Raw genomic sequence first — 17,220 nt, 5'->3', positions numbered from 1 at the left:
CCCCCCCCCTCTGGGACTTCACACCAAAGTGTAATTAAAAAATCTGTATTTGCGGATTTATTCTGAGCTACAAATTTAGTTTACAAAACAAATATTGTTGCACACAAAGTTTATTGTAAATTTCTTACTATAAAAATAGTATTCTTAAAAATACAAACTTCATAGTAATCAGGCTCATATTATATACATAGTTTATACATGCAACAACTAACATGTATTTCTTTTGCTATTTTTCACAACCGTGCAAGAAAGTGGTTGTTAGTTGCTCATAAAATTTTTGGTTATAACTATTTCACTCTCGGTAGAATATTCACAGTGATTGTGGCCAAGCATAAGATATAATTTATCACTCTCCAAGAATAGTAAGAATTGTAGTTCTGTATATTAATATTTTGAACACTAAAATACAAATAACTATGAATATAAAATTTTCAGTTTCATTCATGTTAATCTCCTGCAAGCAATGTACATTGTCTATTGCTTTCTACATTGTGCTCATTTCACAATAGCGATTCTGACTGAGCCTTGTTCAAATAGAGAGGAAAGTAATTTTGGGCGTAAATTTTCTAATTGTATACTGGTCCACTTTTAGACTTACTATCAAGTAGCAGCTACTGGCTGCAGCTTGCGATATTTTAATACCGCAAACTGTTTCATTTCTTTCTTCTAAGGGGCCATCGAAACGCACAAGGAAAAATGTGTAAAACTCGACAACAAGCTTGGTACAGCATGGCCGTGATCGAGCCCCGTTCCATTCTGTGTTATTTTATAAGTCATATAAATGACCGGTTATTCGTTAGGTTTCTTATGAAGCTCTTCCTCAAGGTGTTTAACTTCATCCAATATATGCTGATGTTCTTCAAGAAGCTCCTTGTATTCTTTCATCTTTCTTTCTCCTATTTCTTCCAGTTCCTAAGTAAAGACAAAATAAGTGTTCACTTGTTAGAAGAACTCCTGGACTTAAAATATTACATTTTCCAGGGCCAAACAACATCAGTAATCACTATGATAAGGGCCTTAGTCACTAAGCACTCACAAGCTAACGGGTTTTTTTCAAAGCATACCGTTAATTAAATACATTTACAATCTTTATTGATGTGGTCAGCACGCTTCGCTACATACAAAGCCAGTTTACAGGTGCGCCACGAAATAAAAATGTCGGATTTAAGTCCCCGCGAACTTATAAGCCCCCCCCCCCCTCCCCTCCCGTGTTATAGGGGCCATCCGTCTGCTTACAAAACTAGGGCTCGGATTTGTTATTGTTACATAAATTTAAGGTGGCTCTGAACCCTACTGAAAAACAAAAACTTTCACCAAGTAGTTTTTACTTAGTTATTAGCCTCACAAGGCCAAAAATAAGGCATTTATGACCTCTTTTCACTTTGCCACGGCGACAAATTTTGTCGTCATTTGGATCTGACTCTGTTTACTGATAAAAGATTATCTGGTAAGTGGTTTACAGTTAACGTTTTTTAAACGCAAATTAATCTCGCAATGTTTCAGAACATTTAATTTTCGCGAATTTTGGAGGATTTTGTTTAATATTTCCCTCGAGATTTTTCCCCCGAAAATTTTGTGTAATGAGGTTATCCTACAGCCCCAGGGGGGGTACCCCGGCTTGTAAATGACGGGGATGATCGAATGGAGGCAAAACTCAGGACCCAAAAAAATCTCTGAGTCTTGCGACATTACCCAAAAAAATCCCTTGCCAAAAAATAACCCCCCCCAAAAAATCCCTTGTCAAATTACCCCTAAATTGCCAGGAGGGGCAGTAATCTAACGCAAAGAAAACCATAAAAATTGAACGCTCGTGTTTGTTTATTCATCATACCATAAAACGCCAAGGCCGTGCCAGGGCACTTTAGTTCGTTTTTAATAACCAAAAAAATCCCCTATATTAATCAAGTCACCCAAAAAAATACTTGCCAGATTTTCCAACCCAAAAAAAATCCCGTAATCGAAAATTTCAAACCCAAAAAAATCCTTCGATCATCCCCGTCATTTACAAGCCGAAGTACCCCCCCTGGGCCTACAGCATCTCGTTGAGCTACTTAGATTTGTCCTATCTAATGTGTATTAAACGATCTACAACAAACCTCAATTTGCTTTGCAGCCAGCTGTTCACTTTCAAGGTCTAAAAAGCAAAGATCGTAACAAAAAGACGTTAGTTAGAAAGCACTTTTGCTCAGTTGCCTCTGTATTTTTTTAACACATTAGGAATTATGCAAGAGAGACAGCGATAGCAATAGAAGGAAAAAAAGAGAAAATAGCAGGCTGTAAATAGTCTACTAGTCCTTAATTACTAAGCTATCCACTGCACGATATTTATGACGGGCTTAAAATTGGAATTCTCTACCAGAATCGATCACTGGTTCGAGTAGCTTCTCTTCTTTTAAGAAAAACATCACAATTTCAAATAAAATGAGTCTGAAATTGGCCTAACTGCACATTCACAGCGAAATTACTAACTTATTGCTAACCCGAGGTGGCCTTCCCCATAAGCCTTGTGGTTTCTTGGAGGTCTCCTCGCCCTATCTACTTAAGTTATTTTGTATGTATTAATTCTAAAGTGGCAAATAAAATAAAATGATGATGATGATAAAAGCTAGCTGACTTAAGAGGCAGGTTTGCGTGTTATTTAAGGCTCACTAAATTTAACAATAATTACTGAATACAATGCCAATTAACAACTTTACCAACCTCTTTTATTATAATCGAAAATCTCCAGTCCACCTTCCAAGCCTCCATCTGTGGTCAAACTTAACCGAATTCCTCTCGTTACAATTTCTTCAACAACATTTTCAGCATTAGTGTTTTTCTTTCCATTCAGAGCTATCTCTTCTCCGTCTTTGTTATTAGCTGAATTTCCTGCATCATGTTCATTACCTGGAGAACTGTCAGTAACCATGGTAACACTCTCAACAGGGTAATCCACTTCAGAGTCAACACTTTCGATATCCAGTTTACCTAACAAATCGCTCTTGCCGTCAACCAATGCAGGAGTATGGTTGGGCGTGGTACCTTTAAAGGGACCCGGCGAGACAAATGGGGCAGGTATGGAATCTTGAATTAAAGCATCGGAAACAACATTTGCAGTACTACTACTTGACTTATTCAGGGTAGTTGTCGCCCCTCCAGTGAGAGCACCATTTTTAGTTCCTGGACGACTTAGATCTGGAATATTCATTGGATTGAAGGTTATTACAGCAGGTGCAGCCGTGTTATAATTTGGTGTGCGAGAATGCTGCGTGGCTGCTTTGGTATTCCTATTGCTGTAGATGTACGGCACATGGTATGCTGGCTTTTGTTGCTTAGCAGGTGTTGCTATGCCAGTATCTGATCTGATATACGGAAGTGGAATCAGTATGGGCCGGGTGGCGTTCCTGGTAAACGATACAAAAGTAAAATATGAGTAAAATGGAGAATTATTTTATAACTATATCCTAAGAGAGAGGGGGTCAGTTAATGGGGGGCGAGGGAACGTCTATACGGGCCGAAAATAATACGGTGAAGAAAAAAAGTAAAAAGTCAAGAACAAAAACTTTGCTGAATTTTTTTTCACCTGTATAGACTTATGCTCTTCCCTGTGTCAGGCATGTAGAGTGGCTTGCAGGGGGGTCGTGTGGTCTTACAGCTCGGCTTTTGAGGTCAAATCATTTTTATGTGCGTTCTCGCCATTTCGATTGCGCTCAGTGACTTCACTCCCTTCCCTCCCTCCCTCTTTTATGGTAGGTATGAGGTAAGTATCTCATTGTTCCACTGTTTTTTTTCAGTGTGACGGTGCTCACAGGGTTGCCATGGATACCTTACACACTTGGCTCTTATGCTTGTGGCTCCTCGTCATGGGTTTAAACAGGAAGTTGACTCTTAATCAGGCAATTTTAGGGCGCCTATTCTGGAGTAAGAATATACATTCCAGAATATAATTTTTATTGTGGTTATTCTGCTCCATGGAAATCCAAGTATTTCGAAATGAGAAGAGCAGCCAAGTGAATGCTAACTCACATCATTCCAATTATTTTTATTCTGGATTGATCTCAAACGAATGTGCTGTTACTTTTCTTTGGTGTTAACAACAGCTGTTAGCAATTGAAGAGCGGCGGGAAAGAACGGCCCCTGGACTTTCTGACTAAATCGAACATTATCGAAACAGCTCCAAATCGCGCATGCAGGTTTGTTTACGTGTGCTTAACACTGTCCTGTCTTTCATTTCACTGGTCTTTGTTCCGTTATTGAAAACTGAATTACACATGCAAAAAGACAAGGTTTTTGTTCGCACGGCTTCTTTTGTCTTTTCTTTAACAAACGATAAACAAAGGAAACCTTTTGTTTCTCAAAACGATGAAGTCAACTAAAGTTTTGGGATTACAGGCCTAGCCCTAACCCCTTAGCTTAACCCTAGCGAAAAAAGCTTAACCCTAAAGCCCAAGGGTTAGGGTTAGGGTCTGACGCTAGGGTTTCACTTCAAATTTAGGGTTAAAAAGCTAAACCCAAGTTTAAGGGTTAGGGTTAGCGTTAGCGTTTCAAGCGGCTAGCTTTCACTGCAGTCTGCTTGCGGTTAGCTGCTTTTTGTTGTTTCGGGCAAGACTATTGTAATCTGTTACCGTTAGCTGTAATTTTGAGGTGAAAGTGAAATAAAGACTGATTGTTGATTGAATACGTTTGCCCGTGTTGTCACATTATACTAGTTTTGCTTTCAGTTAAGTGCCGCCGGCTTGCTCTCACTTCTATCTCCACTCCTTACATCATCACACATCTACAAAATCCCGCGAAAACAAGATAAACTAAGGCATGAATCGATTGATTTATTGATTGATGAATATTTAATGAGGCACAGAAAAAAATTTTCCAAGGGGAGGTCCCCTGCCAAACCTATAAAGAAACCAGGTCACTTCTCGGCAACTTTGTCGCGGCAGCACCCAAGCGGACCCTGCAAAACTCGCGTTGACGAAGTTCCTGGCAAGAAACCTCTTGTTTTAGGCCTTCTATGCGGCCAGGCTCAAAACTACCTTGTTTGCAACGTTTTTTCCGAAGCGCTTAACAGCGCTGTTGTACAAAACAAAGGCAGAAACATCACTCAGTTCTTCGAGCGATGCTGTAAACTTACGGGTATTCAGACTTAATGATGTCCTTCAACCACCTGGCAGCCGCACTCGAGCTAAAACTATAAACTTCTTCGTTTTACTTTCAAATGCGCCATTTCGCTCATTTCAAACTCTTCCGCCTCTAACATGTGACCTTACGTCACAATGCAGTATCCAGTCCTACTCTACTCAAATCAACAAAAAAACATGCGCAGCGAGTCGAAGACATGCTTGTTAAATGGTTTCTAGCCTTCCGTAGACGCTTAGAAAACCCTACAGGGAAAGATGTACACGCGATGCTTGGAAAACTCAGACTGCTAGCTGACTGAGAGAACGTAAGCCTGCAAAATGCTTTTTTTTTTTGCATACATAATTTCTGAAAAACGAAGAAAAGACCAGCCGAATGCAACACAGGACAGTGTTTAGCACACGTAAACAAACCTGCATGCGCAATTTGGAGCTGTTTCGACAATGTTCGATTTAGTCAGAAAGTCCAGGGGCAGTTCTTTCTCGCCACTCTTCAATTGATACTTACTCTTGCTTTGCCTCTGAATCAGGAAATGAATGTGATCCATTTTCCTCGTTCTTTGTCTTCTCAATATCATTTGTTGCAACAGTCACAGCCATAGCATGGCTTTGATCTTTAGCTACCTTCTTGGTGTGTTGAGTAATCTTTGGCGTTCTTTGATTGAAAAATCATCATTTATGACTTTCAATTAACATTCTTTCAAATTAAAATTTCATACTTTATAAAACTTAACTGTAAGTTGTGGTTCAAATTTATTTCTGGTTTAAAAAATTTTCAAACCAGTTTGATTTTTATTAGCCTTTGTTTCTAATCAGATTAGGATAGTGACTATGAGAAATTCAAACTGGTTTGAAAAATTAAACCAAGTATAAATTTAAACCACAACTTAACACACCAGTTCACTTGCAAGACCAGCAATGATATACCGTGAAGTCCCTAAAGCAATATTAATGACCCTTGAAAGTAAAGCTCTAGATGCCGAGGCCAAAGCACTACAATAACCCATCAACCATGCACACAGGATGTAAACGTCTGAAAATAAGCCGCTCAGACAGGAGGAAACTTTTGCAATTTTAACAATATTTTATGATAATCATTGTAATTTAGATTCACAGTTACTACTAACTAAAAGATGGTCTGGTAATTTAGCTTAGTTGCTACTATATTATAAAATATTATAACAAACATCTAAAAAACATTGTTTATATTCACCTCAGTTGTACGGGTGCAGAAGTGTTTATATACTGGACTGGCACTCTTTTTACATCTCTCCGACTTGGATACAGTAAACTGTACAGTGACTCCATTTTCCCCTGTACACATACAGATAACAATTATACAAATTTCAATTTCAATAAAACAGGATAAATTCTTTTCTCTCAATAAGGAAATTACAAAGAACTTTCTACAGTAAATAGAATCCATATATTATTAAGTGGCCAGCCACAAGGAAATGGCAAGTGACCGCTTAATAGAAGTTGCAGCTTAATAGGGGTTTGTCAGAAATTACTGGTAGCATAGGGCCTTATAGAAAGGTCATATTTTTTAATACAAAATAGCATGGAAAGGTCGAATCATGAAAAGACATGGAGACGACAGTAAACTTGTGTTTAATAAGTTTATCAGTCATCACTTTTTTTTAGACTCTTGTCCATCCAAACTTAAGGAAAACATCGCCAAACTTGGTACAGTGTATATTTCATTCTTGCTGGCTGGTCAATGGGGGTCATAAACAATTAGAAGAACGTGTTCATCAGGACGGCCAAAAGGGGACGGTGCTGCTTTATAGGGGTTTTAAATTACAACTATTATACTGACAATAGTTTTGGGACTTTGATAACTGGCTGCTTAATATGGTGTGGGCTGCTTAATAGGGGTTCAACTGCAGTTTATTTTCATTCACATCCAATTAATTCTTAAATTATGCATAGGTACCAGGAGTGGTTCTCAAACCCCTGATCATAGTAGAATAATTGTTAAGTGTAACTTAAACCTTGACTTTTAGCATTATGTTTGTAGATTTTTGTTTACTTACACGGCACACTCGCTGATAGACTTCCCCAAGTCCTGCAAGCTCTGCTTGAATGCTCTCTTTCTCCACATCAGAAATAATTCTGCTGTTTTTGGCTTTGAGCTCCAATGACGGTGGAATGATGTCATCTTCAGGATCACTTTCCAGAGGTCTGTTTGGCGGGGTTGAATAAACTGTCCTCCTATTATGATCGTAAAAAATGTAACAGAAAATGTTAAGTCTTGCAAAGAGTGGTTTTCACTTGTGGCAAAAGAAACTTATAATGCTTGCTTTGGTTTTGCATTAATTACAACACTTGTGATAGGTTTTTTAAAAAAAAGTCCAGGCCAGTTTAAGTAGATTTCAAATTGATACCAACACTTTCATTTGATTTTCAAATATCACTAAATCTTGGTGACACTGCCCATTTTAGTCGCATTAATTTCAAATACCTTAATTAAAAAATAGCATTAATTTCCTATAATAAGGTATTAAAGGGAAATAGTGAATATTGCAAGTTTATTGTGATTCCATTAACAGGATACCAGGCTGTAGTTGGGCTGCATTGCATCACCTACCTTGCCAAATTTTTCAGATTGTACACTGTTGAAGTTGCAGGGGGAGGGGATGGTGGTTCAGTTGAACGACACATTCTTATCATTCTAGGTTTGGCACGCTGTTGAATAAAATAATATGATAGTTGCATTGGTCAGTTTTTTAATGCTTAGCAGGCTGGACTCCAGATTGAGCAGTCCAGGTTTGAGTTGTGTTATTGGGCAAGACACTTTAGCCTCATAGTGCCTTGCTCCACCCAGGTGTTTAAATGGGTACCGGCAAATTTTGTACTGGGGGTAACCCTGCGATGGACTAGCATCCCATCCAGGGGGGAGTAGAAATACTCCAGTCCTAGTCACTTAATGCTACGGAAACTGGGATAAGCTCTGGCTTTATCATGGGCCACTTGGCTCGATGCGGTATATTTACATAAGAGACTCAGCAAGACAACTGGAATTAATTTTGGAGGAAAATAATATTTATAAGCTAATGCAGTCAGATTTGTTAAATAAATGTTCTTGCATGTTACATGATAATGTGTACACACCTTGATTTGTGAGGCAGAAAACCCAGTCTTCTCTGCAGCCTTGGGTAATTTGAATGGGTCTGGTCTCCTTCTCTGTAAACCCCATGAAAAAAAAAATTCAACAAGTAGAAAACAGGAAACAGTAATTGATTAATTTTTATTAAGAAACTTTTTATGGGGACTTTTACTATTAAATCTGCCTCTCTAAACACAATATGGGTGTTAAGGGTGAGATGGTAGTTAACATGCTTTCAGGCTGGGTAAAAATCTACAAAGTTAATAACATCATATAATTATATGTCAATGTTCTGTATTTTTCGTGTTCTCTCAGCCTGAGATTTTGATTCATCATTAAGCAAATGGACCCACAAGAAACTGCAAAAAATACAAATTAAAAACATGTCCAGAATTAGGGGTAGTGAAAAGGAAGATGGAGAGCCAAAAATCTTTTCTGCTAGCCTAAGACTTGGATTCTTGGCCTTGCAAAAGAAACCAACACCCTGTGACGGCTTTTAAGAAAGAAATATAATTATAAATTGCAAAGAGAATCAACAGTCAATAAGTGGTGGCTTACATATCGGTCATCTTCTGGCCTGTCCCTCATACTGCAGAACTGACCACGCCCCTTAGCAAGGGGTGGAATTGTCCGATGTGTCCTTCCCAATCGGCCAGGAGAAACTTCATCCTACAAAAAAGATAAAGAATATGTTATTCTAACTGGCTCATTTTTACAAAGAAATCTGCACTAAAAAAAGGGTCTTGTGCAAGAACTGAACAAAACGCCATGAGCCTAGCCACTGGCTCAAACTCAGACCACTTGAACCAGATTAGAGTGCACAACCGGTAACTACAGTAAAAGTGTTATCTGGATCTCTGATCTTGACTATAGAAATGAAACAAACTTCTCCTATTATTGCCGTTTCAGTGAAATGTGAACTCTGGAATTCAACATCCAACTAATGATTGTGTTTTTCGCTGCAGTCAATTATAATTATTGCGACAGCCAACGAACCATGAAAACAGATTGAAACAAACAGAATGGATCGAAATCTACCAATCACAACTGACAGACTTGACCTTTTGACCCGAATGTTCAAAGTGAACTTCTGTTGCCCAAGAGGTCCGCTAAGATGTTTGACGGCAGCAAAAAGCGTAAACCGTTGGCTGAGAATTGAATTTCAGAGTTCGCATTTCACTGAAAACCGCAATAAGAGAAAAGTAAAAATTTGTTGTCAAAGGTTTAAAATACTGTAACCTTCTTAAGCAAGAATGCAAATAATTTCATGACCAGATGTAAATGACATGTAAATGTAAGAATCTCACTAAGGATTAGCCAAAATCTTGAAAATGTCTGGAATGTGCATTCCATTCATTAATGGAAATTCAAGTCGCAAAATGAATCAACAACTACTCGGAAAAACAGTCTTTAATCTGTAGATCATCAAAATCACATCATGATTGTTTTGAAAACCGTTGCTTGTATCTAAGCGTGAACACCTGCTGTCAAAACATGATCTAATTGGATATTAAGTGTGACATGATTGGTTATCAAACATTTGAAGTTTGGCAGACCGTAACGGCAACTTTCATGCTGAAAGTTCAACATACATGTATTCCGGTTTTGAAATGACGGAAAGATTGAATATAGAGACTTCTTCCTTTTTCCATGTGTTGGCAGCATGTGTTGATGCTTAAATGCAAGCGAGGGTATAATTTTTGCACAAACAAAGAGTTTTATTATCTACATGGTTGAACAGCCACTTACCAAGCTTACATAATGCCCTCCAGGTGCTGTATATGATGACCGTCCATATGGAACAGCGGCTTGTACAAGACCTTTTGGAGGAAACCCATTGGCGAAATGTACTTGTCTTGTGATAGCACTTGTTTTATTGTCCTTCATCATTGTCAACTGACAAATGCAGTAACTGTCCACATGCTTGAATCAGTCATTTTAAAATTATGTCGCATCTTGTTGATATCTGTCAAAGTAAATATCAATAAATATCAGTGATTGTTCATGGCATTACTTCTAAGTAAAGTGTTTTCATAATGTTCCTATTGAAGGGCTGCAAATAATTTTTTTCACTTGAAAGGACATATGGTCTACTAAGACACCATCTTGGTCGGACAAAACAAAATTGTGGTTGGACAAATCTTTATTTATTATTGCCCTAGATGATTTATGATCAAAAAAATTGTCCGTACATTATCATAATGTCCAACCACACTTGGGATTTCATCGGACATGAGCAAATTTTGGTCAGCCAATGTCTGATGACCGACTGTTATTTGCAGCCCTGTAATGTGTTTTCATGTCATATTAGGGGTGTCAAATGGTAAATGCGAGACGGCAAGACTGATATCTTTTCTGTGAGGCTGAGACCTTTTTAGCCTTGAAAAAGAAATCAAGACCCCGAGAAGCCATCAAAGAAAAATTCAAGTCAACGAGACCCCTGAAATGTGGCTAAAATTTTGCAAGACAGGCATTTGTTGAAGGACCATTCATCGCCCCTCATATTGTTCATACTGGTGACATAATACATCAATGCAAGGTGTTTTTTGCATTTGTGTGACCTTGCTGTGTGAACCAGGCCTTATCTTCTATTTATAGTCAATGGCAGGATCTTTCCCATGCACATCTTTGATTCAAGAACAAAAGTGACAGGAAGAACACAATTTTTTGGGGAGGGGAGGGGAGGTACGAAATTGACAGACTGAGTTTAGTTTATTTTTAACAAAAGATCGAAATCCCCACCCCCTCCTGCCCCAAGCTCTTTTGAGTTAATACAAATACTAGTAGCTCAGCAGTTGAACATCCAACCCATGAGACGGGGGCATGGATTCATCTCCTGCTGGACAAGCCTTAAGAAAGTAGCTTCATTGTCACTGACTGATAAATATCTTTCTCCTTTCTCAGCCAAACAACAAAACTCTCCAACAAATTTATATTTATTAATAACAGATCTCAAAATACAATGAAACCAATGTTGGAAAAAACATAGATTAGATTCTGTTTTGATCCTACAGTGTTTTGTATCTTACAGGACCACTGAACTTTAGTTCCACAACAACTTAAATAAGCTTGTAACAATGGTAATAACAAGACAAAACTGTCTTAAATTGGACAGTTCGTTTGAAACCAGGGCTCGAGACTAACTTTTTTGCTAACTAGCCTAGTGGCTAGTGACGGTTTTGATTTCACTAGCCAAAGCCAATTTTCTACTAGCCAGAACTTTCAAGCATGGTTATTCATTATTTTTTCTTCTTTTACCAAGCCACCTAAAACAAAAGCCAATGAAAAATCGGACAAAATTGTTTTGTCCTCGCTTTTTTGCTCCTACCCACCACAGAATAATCTCAGATATCTATCGGATCCGCATCTTACATGTATACAGGAAAGCTTTAATGAATCGTTCACGTACTCGACCTCTCATCCTCGTTATTCATGTAACCTTACCCAATCTCTGGTTATCGTTACAACCTACATTATCCTCGATTTCCCAGGCTGGATAATAATTAGCAGAAACAGTTTACTTTCACTTGTCACTTTCGTAACTGGAAAGTACTAAAAATAGTATTGTTTGTTTGCTTTTCAGAACCTTAAGCTTGTCCATTTTCTCTGAAATATGTCAACAGTGTACTGTCGAGAATTGATGTTACGCAATAGAGGTGTGGCATTAATAAGTGTTTATTTTTGGATGATTGTAAAGCTAAGTATCGTGACTTTTGGATCTTGTAATGCGAGGGATCGATAATAAGAGAATATAGCTATGTTGAGCTTTGAATTTGTGTGATAAGTTTGGATAAGTTAAGTGATAAGTTTAGAATCATTATAGAGAATACGCAACAGTATTTGCTAGTTCTGTTTTCTTAGAGTCGTTGACAATTTGTGTTTTTTTTTTTTACAAAAATGCCTGAAATTTCAACTAGCCATTTTGGCAAGTGAAAGCCCAAAATCTACTAGCCAAAACAGCATTTCTACTAGCCTTTGGCTAGTTGGCTACCGTTAGTCTCGAGCTCTGGAAACTATCCAAATTTAACCCCAAATTGGACAGTTCCCAGAAATTAAGGAAGAATAAGTGCACTGACAATATAGGATTTACTGACAGCTATATAATTAATTAACGAAATCTGCAAAATTTTGAGTCGATTAAGTCACAAATTAAAAGTACCTTTAGTTAAACAATTGCGCACAAAAATATACAAGACATTTATCTACATGTAAGGCTTGCTACCCCAGAAGGATCGGGAGTTCGAACGCAATCAATTAATCGAAGTTAAAATATCTATTTGGTCAAAACACAAATTAGTGTTTACCGAACTCGTAATTCAAACAATCGCTGAGTGTGTATCTTGTGTTTGTTTATTGCATTAAAGTTTTAGTCCAAAAACATAACACAGATTATACCTACCATACGCAAACTCGGAAGAAACGAAAACCTGATAATACCTAACTAAGCAACAGCATGTTTTATTGGCGACACAAGGAATTGAAAGAGCCATTAGAACTTAGTCTTACCTTTTGGAATTTTTTGTCACCAACAAGGCATCAACGTGGAGACGGGCGAATGTCAACGAACAACTTTCCTTCCAGCCCGGAAAGACAGTCTAATGCTGCAAGGCAATAAGGCTGGATATTGGCCTTTACCTCCCTGACTGATAAAACTGTTGTTTGATTTTATGCAGTAGAGATCGTGAGATAAATCAGCTAAAGTAATTTTATCAGAATGGTTGACTTTACGATCTTTTGATGCGCAGCAGTTACCACGTGACGTCACAGATTCGATTAGCTTTTGCGCCAGCAATAAAAAAGTATGCGGTTAAACGCCATAACACCAACTACCTCATTTAAAAAAGCAACAAAATCTGTACTTCAGACACATGGCGGGCGTTTTAATCTTCGAAACCTAGTAATGGAGATTTTACGCTCCAATTTCCTCCAATCCCTCCCCACTATCGCTGAAGCGATAAATTCAGCTTCGTTGCTTGCAATTGACGCGGAGTTTTCAGGGCTAAACGTGAAATGGGGAGTGGAAAATTCGTTTGACACGCCGCAAGAACGCTACTCAAAGCTGAAGGAAGGTTCGAAAGAGTTCATCATTATCCAGTTCGGACTGTGCACCTTTACTTGGGATAAGAAACAAGAGTCGTACATCGCGAAGCCTTTTAACTTTTACATCTTTCCAAAGGTGTGGAATAGGCAATGCCCTGATGTCCGCTTTTTGTGCCAAAGTTCTAGTATTGACTTCCTTACTGAGCACAGCTTCGACTTCAACAAACTTTTTCGTGAAGGAATCTCGTATTTGCGGCCCTATGATGAGACAAAATTGAGAGAACATTTTCTCGCTAGAAGTGCGCAAGATTCATTTACTTCAACTTCATTTACCTCCCCTGATTCAACAACTGTCACTGAAGCAAGTGGGGGATCCTCTCAGAAGACGCCCAGAGCAGCTGTCCCCCCGGAACACAAGGAATTTGTAGAGAAAGCATGCGATAGTATAGAAGAAATGCTTAAAGATCCGGAGGGGAAAGTCACTCAATTTCCACCATGCAATGGTTACCTAAGAAAGCTGATCTACCAAAATGCTAAACAGAGATTTAAGGCTGGGATTCACATGGAAGCAGCAATGAATGAGAAAAAGGAACGTTTCATTGTGGTTACTAAGGTGAATGAGGATGAGAAAAAGAAAATGGAGGAAGAAAAACAGGCGAAGGAGCAAGAGCTGATTGAAAATGCTGTTGGGTTCTCACAAGTTGTGAAAATGATTTCACAGTCGGGTAAATTGGTTGTTGGTCACAACATGTGTCTTGATCTAATCCACGTGATTGATCAATTTTTGTGCCCGCTGCCAGAACACTTTGAAGACTTCAAAGCTACCATCAGTGCCGTGTTTCCAAGGCTTGTTGACACAAAAGTCATGGCAAATACACAGCCCTTCAGAGATCTTATCCCTTCATCTGTGCTAGCGGATCTTGTAAAGCATGTTTCAAAGAAACCATTCCAGAATGTGGCAGTGCAATTTGATGAAGGGTTTTCTAATTACGAAGAAAGCAACGAGAAAGCTCATGAAGCTGGCTATGATGCATACATCACAGGACTTGCATTTATTTCCATGTCAAACCACCTTGGTTCTTTCCAAGAGCCTCCAAAGATCAACGTTCCACCAGATTCCTCCTTGGTTGTTCCATTCTTAAACAAAATTTTTGTGATGAGAATGGAGGATGTTCCATATTTTAACTTGGCAGGGCCTGACCTGAATCCATCGCGTGATCATGTATTCTATCTAACATTCCCAAGTGATTGGAAGCAAGGAGACATTCTTGACTTATTCAATAACTTTGGATTTGTTTATATCTCTTGGATCAATAGCACCTCTGCTTTTATCTCATTGGCTCGAAGGGAGAATGCAAACAAAGTGTTAGATGTGCTGGATTGTGAAGGAGAGTGTTATACCATAGTTTCTTATGCAGAGCACAGGCGGCAGTTGCATGGTGTGCACGAAGACAACATGGAATATGAGAGACGTACTCCTCTAAAGAGACCAAGGTACATGGACGTTGGTTGGAAAACTTCATCACCCAAAGAAATCCAGGCAGATAAGACAGAAACCATTGCGACCAGTGAACCAGAAGAAGGGGAGATAGTCGATGATGAAGAATCGCCAGAGCCTGCCAAAAAGAAGCAGAAGAAAGAAGACAAAGCATTCGAGGAACCTGTGGATTGGTGATGTCGCAGCACAAGTGTTAGATAAACATTGGTTTCTTTTGAAAATTGACAGGGACAGGCTACATTAACAAATCCACACAGTGACTTCACTTCCTTTCCACAACATTATTTTGGTGGTTATGACGTTTGGTGGCAAAACAATAGTTTTTAGTTTAGGAAAGCAAAAAACATACACTGTGTCTAAACCAGTAATGGTTATAGATAAGTGTTTCATAACAGAGACTGTGTACATAGTTATGTAGTGTTAACTGAAGTAGGAAACATTCATTATGTCTGCAATCATTAGAACAATGTTTCAAACAAATTGTGTACAATGTACATTCTAGTGTGATGTAGTGTAATTTAAACAAAGTTTGAACTTGATGTCGGCTTGTAAAGTATTCAAAGAAGAGCAAACTGATTAATACAAATGCACCTGAGTTCTTTTTTGTAGAAGGTTAGTGGATTAACATGTACTTAACTCTAAAGCTAACAAATTCCTTAAAAAGAAGACACACTCACTCCCAGCATTGCACTTAATCTATGAGCAGGCCCTGTTGTTCCTTAGTCTGTTAAGCAAACAGTGAAAAAAGAGCAAGAGGAAAACAATTTTGTTCTTCCTTTTTTCACTGCTCACTGGAGAGCTAAGGAAATAGAGGGAATGTTGGTACCCTACATTGCACTCAGAGAAAAGACGTTTACAATTTGCAACCCAGTTAGCTCAGTCAGACACAATGGATGGATGACAGGTCAACTTGCTATAACAAAAACTGTAGGTTCAAAAGTATAAAATTAAAGTGACTAATAAAACTGCATTGCATACTTTCAATGATGATGCAAATTGGAAGTGTTATGTGTCAAGTAAGGCTGTTGCAGTTTTAATTTCTTCATTCTCAGTAACTTATTTATAACTTGATTGTAATTATTTTATTGGGTATCCGTCTGGCCCTCCTCTTGTCCCCCCCCCTTCCTCCCCCCTCCCTTAAAGGCCTATTTTTTGACTTCCCCTTTTTGAGTAGTATTGTTTTCTTCATTATGAACATCAACTTTCAGTAACAGCATAGACTGCTCACAGTTCCCTATTATTTCTGTGTGGTCATAGAGGTTGATCATCGAGTTTGAGAGGCTGCCATCTTGCATTGGTTTCTTAAGGTGAGTGAAAACTGGGGAAAGTACAAAGTGACCATGGGTAGGAGTGCTGGGGGTTATAGCGTGGGTGTCGAGGGGCAGGAAAAATAGATATTTTTCTGCCTCCGGTGCCCCTTTCCACTGGCATTTGCACTCTCCAGTCTTTGTTTGCCTTAAGAAATCAAGATGGCGGCCCTTTGAACTCAACAATCAACCTCTGTGAGTACACAGAAAAATCCCCCCCCCCTCCCCCACACACACCTGCTCCCAAGGGATGACATCTTGCAGATTTTTTTTTTTATATTTTACTCTTTTGCAAGACTAGGAAAGTCTTGGGGTCACAGAAAAGTATCACTGCATTAATGTGAAGTCTTGGTGATATACCATTCATCACCCCTTATAATCAGTACTAATACCAGCTCTCACAAGCTTGTAATTCTACTGTTCCTCTAGTGTAGCAGTCGCTATTGTTTAGGGGACTAGGGGCATTGTTCCTGTTGTTTGTTCTATTGTTCTCTCAAAGGCTAGCGAGCTATTGATGAGGCCCTGCCAGGGGGGGGGGGGGGGGTCCCGTGTCGCTTGTCTAAATTAAAAATGCGCCGTGTCGCTGTTTTTATCAAACTTCGCGTCGCTGTCGGTAGTAAAATTGAAGGAAAGTTACGTGTCCTTGTCAGAATTTATGTTTTTCTAAAAGGGTTGTCGTTTGTTACGATTTAATTTTATGTGCTGTCGCTACTTTCTGGGCCATGTTACATGTTACTCTGGCAGGGCCTCATTGATTCATGTGAGACAGACTTTTGGGCAACAACAGAAGTGTATTTTTACAATTTCCTTAAGTGAACTTGAAGGCAATAAAATTTATCACAACCTCAGTTTAGTTACATGTATTTCTTTTTGCTAGAAATAATAAAAAAAAATTAAAAGGAAAGTTCAAGTAAGTGGTTTAGATAAATCAACATATTTTTATTTATCAGTTACGGAATGTCATCCAGAAGGTTCCATAGCCTTATGCGTTTTCTTCCACTCGTAGCTTCATCTTCACCCTCCGCACTTTCCTCCAGTTCACTTGAACCAATGAGATTCTCTATAACCACTATTGATAGAACATTGCAGCCCAAGACAGGTGGAAATTTTTCTTGGAAATTTCTTGACATTTGGGAACTGAATCTCTTTGTAACA

At 38.6% G+C, this 17,220-nt stretch overlaps 2 protein-coding genes across 3 annotated transcripts; one reads left to right on the top strand and one right to left on the bottom strand.

Moving 5' to 3' along the window:
* Positions 1-92: 92 nt before the first annotated feature.
* Positions 93-12,988, bottom strand: LOC144630211 (uncharacterized). 2 transcript variants are annotated; one of them, XM_078488540.1, is made up of 11 exons: positions 12,727-12,988; positions 9,970-10,186; positions 8,779-8,889; positions 8,226-8,297; positions 7,702-7,799; positions 7,148-7,325; positions 6,325-6,425; positions 5,620-5,766; positions 2,701-3,383; positions 2,097-2,134; positions 93-912 (listed from the first exon to the last, which is right to left on the bottom strand). In XM_078488540.1, exons 2-11 carry the CDS (start codon positions 10,108-10,110, stop codon positions 790-792), a joined length of 1,692 nt encoding a protein of 563 aa, XP_078344666.1. In that variant the 5' UTR covers positions 10,111-10,186; positions 12,727-12,988; the 3' UTR covers positions 93-789. The 2 variants fall into 2 exon arrangements, with proteins under 2 accessions (XP_078344666.1, XP_078344667.1); XM_078488541.1 differs by having other exon boundaries at positions 12,747-12,988.
* An 85-nt stretch (positions 12,989-13,073) lies between these two features.
* LOC144630210 (poly(A)-specific ribonuclease PARN-like) lies at positions 13,074-15,566 on the top strand. The gene has a single exon (XM_078488539.1). The coding sequence runs from the start codon at positions 13,121-13,123 to the stop codon at positions 14,933-14,935; it is 1,815 nt and encodes a 604-aa protein (XP_078344665.1). The 5' UTR covers positions 13,074-13,120; the 3' UTR covers positions 14,936-15,566.
* Positions 15,567-17,220: the final 1,654 nt, after the last annotated feature.

This window comes from Oculina patagonica, chromosome 11, assembly GCF_052425735.1.
Source record: "Oculina patagonica isolate OP01 chromosome 11, crgOcupat, whole genome shotgun sequence".
Taxonomy (NCBI): Eukaryota; Metazoa; Cnidaria; class Anthozoa; order Scleractinia; family Oculinidae; genus Oculina; species Oculina patagonica.
This window is presented reverse-complemented; position numbering and strand designations above follow the sequence as displayed.